This window comes from Bison bison, unplaced genomic scaffold (genome assembly GCF_000754665.1).
Source record: "Bison bison bison isolate TAMUID 2011002044 unplaced genomic scaffold, Bison_UMD1.0 scf7180017864063, whole genome shotgun sequence".
Classification (NCBI taxonomy): domain Eukaryota; kingdom Metazoa; phylum Chordata; class Mammalia; order Artiodactyla; family Bovidae; genus Bison; species Bison bison.
Window position 1 is genome coordinate 15,057,264 of NW_011494635.1, and position 10,259 is coordinate 15,067,522.

The 10,259-nt window shown below is 46.7% G+C and overlaps 2 protein-coding genes across 2 annotated transcripts in view; both read left to right on the forward strand.

Annotated features, from left to right (window-relative positions):
• Positions 1 to 10,259, forward strand: part of LOC104986091 (tyrosine-protein phosphatase non-receptor type substrate 1-like) — a 123,802-nt gene that overhangs the window by 58,926 nt on the left and 54,617 nt on the right. The gene's annotated exons all lie outside the window — the stretch shown is intronic.
• SIRPB1 (signal-regulatory protein beta 1) overlaps positions 1 to 10,259 on the forward strand; it is a 40,744-nt gene that overhangs the window by 24,449 nt on the left and 6,036 nt on the right. The window contains exons 2-4 of the mRNA XM_010836527.1: positions 2,690 to 3,046; positions 7,565 to 7,885; positions 8,472 to 8,789. Coding sequence (XP_010834829.1) covers positions 2,690 to 3,046; positions 7,565 to 7,885; positions 8,472 to 8,789 — 996 coding nt within the window. The remainder of the gene's footprint in view (positions 1 to 2,689; positions 3,047 to 7,564; positions 7,886 to 8,471; positions 8,790 to 10,259) is intronic.

Here is a 10,259-nt window from a genome sequence, read left to right on the forward strand (position 1 = left end):
TTCCAGTTTGTGTTTCTTCCAGTCCAGCGTTTCTCATGATGTACTCTGCATATAAGTTAAATAAGCAGGGTGACAATATACAGCCTTAACGAACTCCTTTTCGTATTTGGAACCAGTCTGTTGTTCCATGTCCAGTTCTAAATGTTGCCTCCTGACCTGCATACAAATTTCTCAAGAGGCAGATCAGGTGGTCTGGTATTTCCATCTCTTCCAGAATTTTCCACAGTTTATTGTGATCCACACAGTCAAAGGCTTTGGCATAGTCAATAAAGCAGAAAAAGATGTTTTTCTGGAACTCTCTTGCTTTTTCCATGATCCGGCAGATGTTGGCAATTTGATCTCTGGTTCCTCTGCCTTTTCTAAAACCAGCTTGAACATCAGGAAGTTCACGGTTCACATATTGCTGAAGCCTGGCTTGGAGAATTTTGAGCATTACTTTACTAGCGTGTGAGATGAGTGCAATTGTGCGGTAGTTTGAGCATTCTTTGGCATTGCCTTAACTGAGTCATTTTCTGTACAGCAGAAATCAACCCAACATTGTAAATCAACAATTGTGGTTTAGTTACTAAGTCACGTCTGACTCTTTTGCAGCCCCATGGACTGTATAGCCTGCCAGGCTCCCACGTCCATCCGGTTTCCCAGATAAGAATACTGAAGCGGGTTCCCATTTCCTTCTCCAGGGTATCTTCCCCAACCAGGGATCAATTCTGCATCTTCTGCTTGACCAGCAGATTCTTTGCCACTGATCCATCAAGGAAGCTAACCCTAACCCACAGCAGTTTTAAAAAGGTATAAATCAAGTAAACAAACAATAAAGAATAGTGTTCCCCAAAGTGATCCATGTCCTAATACTCATCTATGACCATTTTATTTTATGTGGCAAAAGAGAGTTTGTGAAAGTGAATTAAGTTAAGACTCTTGCTATGGGGAGAATATCCCCACTGATAATCTTATCAGTGTGAGCCTAATATAATCTGGTAAGAAGGAGACAGGAAATCCAAAATTAGAGAAGGACAAGGGGCAATGGAAGCACTACTAGAGTCATAAGAGGATGGAAACCATGAAGAAAGGAGTGTAGACAATCTCAAGAATTTGGAGAGGCACTGATCACAGCCTCCAGAAATGTAACCCAGCTGACTCCTTGATTTTAGTCCAGTAATACCATTTTTGGTCTTTGACATCCAGAATTATCATTTTAAGACACTAAATTTTTGACAGTTTATTACAGTAGCCTAAGGTAACTAATTTAACATGACTATGTCATTGGAGGGCTTCCCTGGTGGCTCAGCTGGTAAAGAATCTGCCTGCAATGTGGGAGGCCTGGGTTCAATCCCTGGGTTGGGAAGACCCCTGGAGAAGGGAACAGCTACCCACTCCAGTATTATGGCCTGGAGAATTCCATGGACTATTCCATGGGGTTGCAAAGAGTCAGACATGACTGAGCAACTTTCACTCACTCACTCATGTCATTGGGATAAAATCCCAGGGACTTCAAACAATGTTTTACTTTCTTCTTGAACTAAATGTGCATTCTGTATTGGGAGCTCTGCTCATCACTGTCACTTACGTAACCAGGTTGTTGGAGCCAATCCCATCATGAGAATGTGGATCTCTGGGGAAGAAAGAAGTTGTTTCATAAAACTTTTCTCATTAAATAAATAGCCTACAAGGCACGTGTACCCCAGTGTTCATCGCAGCACTGTTTACAATAGCCAGGACATGGAAGCAACCTAGATGTCCATCAGCAGATGAATCGATAGGAAAGCTGTGGTATATATACACAATGGAGTATTACTCAGCCATTAAAAAGAATACATGTGAATCAGTTCTAATGAGGTGGATGAAACTGGAGCCTATTATACAGAGTGAAGTAAGCCAGAAAGAAAAACACCAATACAGTATACTAACGCATATATATGGAATTTAGAATGATGGTAATGACAACCCTGTATGCGAGACAGCAAAAGAGACACAGATGTATAGAACAGTCTTTTGGACTCTGTGGGAGAGAGAGGGGGGATGATTTGGGAGAATGGCATTAAAACATGTATAATATCATATAAGAAACGAATCACCAATCCAGGTTCGATGCAGGATACAGGAAGCTTGGGGCTGGTGCACTGGGATGACACAGAGGGATGGTATGGGGAGGGAGGTGGGAGGGGGGTTCAGGATGGGGAACACGTGTACACCCGTGGCGGATGCATGTTGATGTATGGAAAAACCAATACAATATTGTAAAGTAAAAAAAAATAGTAATAATAAATAAAAGAAAAATAAATAAATAAATAGCCTACAAAATACATCCATCACTTCTCACAACTCAGTGGTCTGAAATAGACATGTGGTTCCAGTTAATGCAAAGGTTAGAAGTGTGACACTCCGTGAGGCCACAAAAAGAAGAGCCAGAAATATTTGGTGTAGCTTGACACATCCAAAGAGGGCTCAAGTACTCAATCCCATTCTCTGCCACATAATTTGACCCCTCTGTGCCTCGGTTCCTCTCTTGTATTAGTGTCTCACATTACAGGCTCATGGTATAGGTCACATGCAATGTACATGCAACGAGCTGAGTTCAAGGCTGGCTCATGGTGCACTAAGTCAATAAAACCTGTCATTGATACATACTGAAGAAAACACATAGGATCACATCAGGATGAATATATAACTGCTTTGTCTCTTCCTCTAGGAGTGGCAGGTGATGGGGAGCTGCAGGTGATTCAGCCTGAGAGGTCAGTGTCAGTTGCAGCAGGAGAGACGGCCACTCTGCACTGCACCGTGACCTCCCTGAGCCCTGTGGGGCCCATCAAGTGGTTCAGGGGAACTGGGCCAGGTCGGGAGTTCATCTACAGCCAAAAAGAAGATGTCTTCCCCAGAGTAACACATGTTTCAGATGTCACAAAGAGAAACAACATGGACTTTTCCATCCGCATCAGTAACATTATCCCAGCAGACACTGGTGTCTACTACTGTGTGAAGTTCCGGAAAGAAGAATATGGCGACATGGAGTTTAAGTCTGGACCAGGCACTCATCTCACTGTGAGTGGTGAGTATGGCCTTTGTCCCTGGACTATGATAAAATGTCAATAGGAATGCTCTCCACTCTTTTGGGGAAAAAAAATCAGGTGCAGCAGTGGGTGCTTATTCATGTTCTGGACATAGTATAATTTCACTCTCTTCTACAGATCAGGGAAGTTGAAGCCTGTTGGGGTCGTGCTATTTGCTCAAGGCCCCGTGGCTGGTAAAGGTAGGGAAAGGCAGGAGGCCAGTCTGCCTGGCTCCACAGCCCACAGTCTTCTCCATCTTGTCCAGGCTTTGGTTCCAGGGATGAGGGAACTGAGAGTCTGAGTGACTTGCCCTGCCACAGGCCAAGTATCACCTCGCACTTCCAGAGAGTGCTCCCCTCAGTGTCGCAGAGTGTTCTCCTCATTCAGCAGTTACTGAGCACCTACTGTGTGCCAGACCTTGCTCTGGATGCGGTGGAATAAGCAGTGAACAAAACAGACAGGGGCTCTTCTCCCATGAAGCTTATGTCCTCTTCCCTCCTAAAGAGGAGAAATCCATCCAAGGCACGGAGGGGAAATGTGTTTCCTTATTTTCTCTTCAGAATGCTATACTGAGAAGAATTCCAATGGCACAGGCTCTGATGGCCCTGCTTGGAGGAGAAGCCTAGAGGTTGGGTATTTCCTGGGAATCTGTTGAGAAAACCCTCCTGTGATTCGGGGACTGACTCACACAGTCACTGAAGGCTCCCAGCAGAGCTGGGTCATCCCAGAATGTCCCTCCCCAGGGAATAGGTTCCCCTTGTGGGTGACTTAGGAGAAGCCCCATTGAGGTAGCAAAGATGCTCATTTAGAGTGTTCTGACAAAGATCCTGGATTCTCTTTCTAAGTCCTTAATCCTGGACTGTCAGCAGAGGAAGGACCTTTAGATACTACCATCGTCCCAAGCCCACGTGTATAGATCCCCGTCTATACAAAGAGGTGACAGGGGCCCAAACCACAACCACATGGTCAGTGAGGGCAATCCATCAGGAGCCCAGTCTGATTAAGGTCAGTCTCCTTCCTGTGCCAGCATTGGAACTCGTTTCATGGAAGAACCTGGCACATAGAAGTTGCAGAATAAAAGCTCCTTGAATTAATCATGGAACAGGCATTGTTTCCCAAAGGTTCAGAAAGCCCCTCACATTCAGACCCTGAGCCTGAGGTGACTGGAAAACTCTCCCTACTTCCAGCCACATGATCTCGAATCTCTCATTCCATATCAGCACCTAGAGCTGCCCTGTGCTTCAGTAGTCACTTAATACTCAGCATATGGAGACAGCATCATTTACCGTACTGTTGATGGACACTAAGTTGTTCCTAACCTTGGGCTACTGAAACAGCGCTGAAGAGATAACCTTTTCATGTGTGACTCTCCTCAGAGGAGAAATACCCACTGGAAGTGGCATTGTTAGATCAGAGTATGTGGGTTTTAATTTGTGTGATGATATTGCCTAATTTCCCTCCTAGTCATGGTAGCAAATGAATCTCCCCAAACCTCCAGACATCAGCAGGGCAGGTGGCTTTATCCTGATTTTGAAGATATTACTAAATTTCCCAGACGGTGGGTCCCCTGCTCAGTCTCAATACAGCTAGTAAGTGGCTCCCCCACCTCTCAGATCTGCTGGCTCCCAGGGCTGCTCCGCCTCTTCCCCAGGCCGCCTGCCCAGATGATTCCCTGGGTGAGAAAGGAGGGAGGGGAGGGGAGCCGCAAGCTGAATCTTCTTCATGGTGTTTACTTCTTATAACCAGTGTCTGGGGGAGGGGCTCATCTGTTTTCCCTTTACAGATGAGGACACTGAGGCTCAGAGAGGGGACCTGGCTGGTGGGCAGGTAGGGGAGCCAGGGTTGAACCCCAAGCACCTGACTCACAGCTCTGCTATCTGCACCCCCTGCTGTGCCTGTCAAAATGTGGAGAAAACTCTCCTGTTAACTCTTGTATTTTTCTCTTCTTCAGCAATAAGCATTTTTAAAAAGTCTCATGTGGGAAGCATGGCTAGCTTTACAAACCAGATTAGATAAATGCTGCAGTGTCTCATGATATGCTGAAATATTCCTAAAAGTCAGGGCTCAGCACACTTAGCATCATCAGGAATCTTTTATTCTGCCCACTGTTGTGATGGTGCCCCTTCACCAGGCCCCTGTGGAGCAGGTCCGGGAAGGTGAGTGTGGACAGAGTCCAGAAGGGCCACTGCAAACCCAGCAGCACCAGACACGCCCACTCCTGGCTCTGCAGACTGAGGATGAGGAGGGGGAGGTGTTCCCTCGAGGGTAATGAGGGCCCCGGGTGAGCAAGAGTTCCTGTTCTAGACTCAGGCGTCAGGAGCCCATGTCTTTCCTTGTTGCTACAGGGCCCCCAGCCCTTGGCCCTCAGAGGTCTCTCCTCCCTGTAGTCGCTGGAAGTCAGGAATCTGAGGGAAAAGGGGAGGGTGGTGGTCAGTGTGGAGGCTCCTGAAGGTGGGCACTTGCTCTGCTGATGGACATGAAACCTCGGAGGTGGCAGGAGATACTCCTGGGACACAGTGGAGTGGTACTGAGGAAACAGTCCCTTCATTCCTCTCAGCCTCGGTTTTCTCATCTATAAAATGGTGATCCTCATGGTCTCCTTTTAGGAGAGTTGGAAGGATTTGAGGTGCTCTGTCTAAATCAGCACAGCATAGGGAATTCCGCAACTGAGGTCTTATTTCAAGGCTGAGACCCAGTTCCCTGTGCTGGGCACCCCCTCCCTCACCTGTAGAAAGGATGATCACACAACCTTTGCAGGGTGTCCTGAGGGCAGAATGACCTGGTGAAAGGAGAGCCCCTCAGGGAGTGATGGTGCTGGCCTCCCACCTGTGCAGTCCTGGGCACGTCTCACAGTTCCCTCTAGTCCTCAGTTCCCCCGTCTGCGAAATGGTGGTGATCATACTACCTTTCAGGGGTCTATGATGACTGGAGAGGGTCTAGGAAGCCCGGAATGGTGTGGGTTAGAGTTGGTCATGACTGGAGTGACTAAGCACGCACACGCAGATGTTATAACAACATAGGTGCTATTGATTAAGCATGCATTATATGCAGGCTCTGTGGTTTACAAACATCCTCACTTATCTTACCAGGTGGAGCTATTGTCCACGTTGTATGGAATCAGACATTGAAGCTCAAAGATAAAGAACTAAGCCTTTAAAATCAATCAGTCCTGCTGAGATGAGCTCTGAACATTCCTTGATGAGTGTCCTTGGTCAGCTGCTTCCTCCGTGAGCCTTGTCCCGTCAGTGGAGCCGCTCTCAGCCCTCCCCCTCAGTACTGATGCAAGGGTTAAATAGCTGAGGGTCCTAGAGAAATCAGCCCATCTTTATGCTCTGAAGAAACTTTCAATAAGTTTCACAGCATCTTCTCCTGTTGGAGGCATCCAGAATGCTGGCGTTTTTATGACTCAACATATTCAAGTAATATCTCCTCACTGTGTCCTCAAATGTTTGATGCAATTTAGGAAGAAAGTTAAATGCTTAAAAATGAAAATATCTGTAACATTTGCTGTCTGTGAACTTTTACAGGAGATGTTGGGTGGTAATGAACAATTTGAAGACACCCTCCAGCACCCTACACAGGGAGAAATCACTCTCACTTTTGTTGGCTGATTTGTGTACTTTTTCAGGACACGGGAGATGCTTCTGCCTGCTTCTAAGGCCTGTGTCTATGTTTCTTCTGATTTAGGAACGATTAGGAAATTAACCACCTTTGGCTGCTCAGCACTCAATGATCTTTTGTTTTCAACCCAAAACTAACCCAAGAGAAACACCCATATTCAGAAAAACATCTCATTGCCTTCTTACTTTGAAACTCTGGAATCAGCACATTATTCCTCCTGGAATATTAATGGAAAGAATGAAAATTATGGAGTAAATTCACAGACACCTGAAGGGACAGCTCTGAATACAAAGTTTGGGTTTAAGATAGACCTGTGTTTAGTTTTGTAAACTATCTTGTGTTATACTCACAGAAGAAATGCCTGATTTAAACCTCACTGCAATCCCAGAAAGGGAAATCCCTGCTGTCCCCTTTCGCAGATGGGGAGCTAGGAGATGCCACGGCCACACGTCCCATTAACTGGGCAGTCTGGTTCAGCTTCCACGTGGTCCTGCTATCCCTGCCCTGCTCCATTTCCCCTGCATTTACTTCTATGAACACTTCTCTGAAGGTAGTTAAGTTTTCCAGGGGAGCCTCGTTGGGAACAGTTACTTGGAGAGTGAGTCCAAGCAGTGCTTTTGTTCCCGGGCCCAGATTGGTGGGAAATCACCTGGCAGTTGTGAGAAGGTGGACTCTGAACTCCGACCTGGGATTCCATGTAACCCTTGCCCACACACAGAGCTCATCCTGGGAATCTCAGTGTCTCCTCGCTGAGATGAGGACGATGACACTGCCCTCCCAGAACTAGCTGAAGAATTAAAATATAATATATATAAGTTTCTTACCATTGTTGCACACTTATCATTAGTGATGATAATTACAATCATGTTCATTGTTTGTAAATGTTCCTTTTGTAGCCAAGCCCTCTCCTCCCATGGTATCTGGCCCTGCAGTGAGGGCCACACCTGAGCAGACAGTGAGCTTCACCTGCACATCCCATGGCTTCTCCCCCAGAAACATCTCCCTGAAATGGTTCAAAAATGGCAATGAGCTCTCAGCCTCCCAGACCAGTGTGGACCCAGAGGAAGATGGCGTTTCCTACAGCATCACCAGCACAACTGAGTTGCTATTGGCCCCAGGGGATGTTCACTCCCAGGTCAGCTGTGAGGTAGCCCATGTCACCCTGCAGGGGAGCCATCCTCTCCGTGGGACTGCCAGTTTGTCTAAGACCATCCGAGGTAGGTGACCCTCGTACTAGTCCAAGATCACACCTGCCCCCAAGACCCCAGAGCCTCCTCCTCCTGCCTGATTTTTGCTCCAAGCCTTGAATTGCCTGGAATTTACTTCCTTATAGCCCTGCCTGATCACCAGACTCCTAGATGAGCTGGCCACTCACTGCTGGTTTAATGGCAGCTGCCAGATGTATACCTGCCATGTGCCAAGCACTGTGCTAAGTAGATTCCTTTTCTTTACCAACAGTATCTCCAATTACTGAGCACCTCCTATAAATCAGGCCCCTAAGTGCTTGATGATTTTATTTATTTTGCTGCAATTATTATATTAGAACTGCATGTCAGGGGCTGAGCTTATTGATTTCACCCACTATAACCCCAGTAGGAGCTACCCGTTCTTGAGCACTTATTGTGCGCCCTGCACTGTGTTTACTGATTTCATTCATGAATAAGGAGTCCTCAGTGTTGAGTCCTGCTGCCTGCCATGTTCTGTCCTGGATGACTCCCTTGCTGTGCTGGGAGATGATATCCAGCCCCTCCCCTGTGACTTGTCTGTTTTATAAGGTCAGACCTTCTGCCTGATCTGTTTCAGTACCACCCACCTTGGAGGTTACCCAACAACCCATGGCGGGAAATCAGGTGAACATCATCACCTGCCTGGTGAACAAGTTCTACCCCCAGCAACTACAGCTGACCTGGCTGGAGAATGGAAATATGTCCCGAACAGAAGCTGCCTCGACCCTCATAGAGAACAAAGATGGGACCTTTAACTACATGAGCTGGCTCCTGGTGAACTCGTCGGCCCACAGGGAGGCTGTGGTGTTCACCTGCCAGGTGGAGCATGATGGGCAGCCAGCAGTCACCAAAAACTCCACAGAGACCTCTGTTCCCCAGAAGGACCAGGATACAGGTGGAACCACTGATGAAGCCCCCCCACTCAAAATGGCATGGCTTTTAAACATTATCTTTCTTAAATGTTCAGAGTAGTAATAATAGAATAATCTAGATGTCTATAGATATATAAAGTGGAATTTTGAAGTGAGCGCCCATCTCCCAAATCCCGTACTCAAAGAGCCACCACTGCTGTCTTGTTACATTCTTCATAGGTCTTTTGATGTAAATGTGCAAAAAGAAAGTAGGAAAGGAGAGGGAGCATTCTATTCAGAGTGTCCTGCCTGTTGCTTTCTTCAACTATCAGTAATTGTATTCATAATTCCTGTCCGCCCACCTCCCACCTGTTTGCTCTTTCCAACCTCTGCCTAGTCTCTGTCATCCCTGATGGTTCCATCCGTATCAGTATTGTCACCTCATCATCTTCTGCCAATACTACTCTGCGAAATTCTGGAAGAGGAACCCTGAGGACATGAAGTTAGAATTGCACCAGGCACCCAGGTGACTGGGCACTGAAAAGGGCTCCTTTGTCTCCTGATTTGTGACAGTAGACAAGCAACAATCACACTTGCTCACTGCACATTTACCAAATGCAGCAATCAGTTCAGCTGTGAGCTCCTTTCCTGCTTCAGCCACCCAGAGGGCTTTGAGTTTACAGAAGAGACCCAGGAAGCAGTGGTGGGGGGTTGTTGAAGATTTGTTGTCTTTAATCCAGGTGAGTGGGCTGAAGTAATCAAGATGAATGAGCTCCTGAGAACAAGAACCGCTAACCTGTACAGCAGACTTATGTTAAGTAGAGACAAGTTCCCCTTCAACAAGGCATTGTCCTAATGACATGTGGGGTTCCTTTTTCTATACGTAAAACTTGTCTTATATGCTCAATATAACTTGTGGAGAGAGTCAAGTCAGGTTTCCAAGAGTCTTTGTTCCAGAAGAACTTTAAAAGCCCATGTCCTTTCCAGCATTCTCTGTGGTGTTGCCCTCATCTGCAGGGTCCTTGATGGGTCACCCAGTGTCCATGTCCCTGCATCATGCATCATGTCATGCATGCATAGTCACTCAGTCATGTCCAACTCTGCAATCCCACCGACTAGGCCCCAAGGCTCCTCTGTCCATGAGATCGTCCCAGCAAGAATACTGGCCTGGGTTCCCATTTCCTCCTCCAGGGGATCTTCCCAACCCAGGGATCAAAACCATGTCTCCTGCATTGCAGGCAGATTCTTTACCACTGGGCCACCAGGAAAGCCTCATGTCCCTGCCTGCTGGAAGAATAAAGAGAGCATTGGGAGAACAAACAACTTCCCTTAAACAAGAGATATAGAAAAGTTGTAAAATTGTGTCCCCTCATAACTTAGTCTTGTGTGCATATATAGTTGTCAGTGGAGCCCATGATTGTGTGGTCATATGGTTAAGGACACTGATTTTCTACAAAGTGAATACCTTTACACACTTAATATGATCAATAATAATCCCCTGCTGCAGCTGCTGC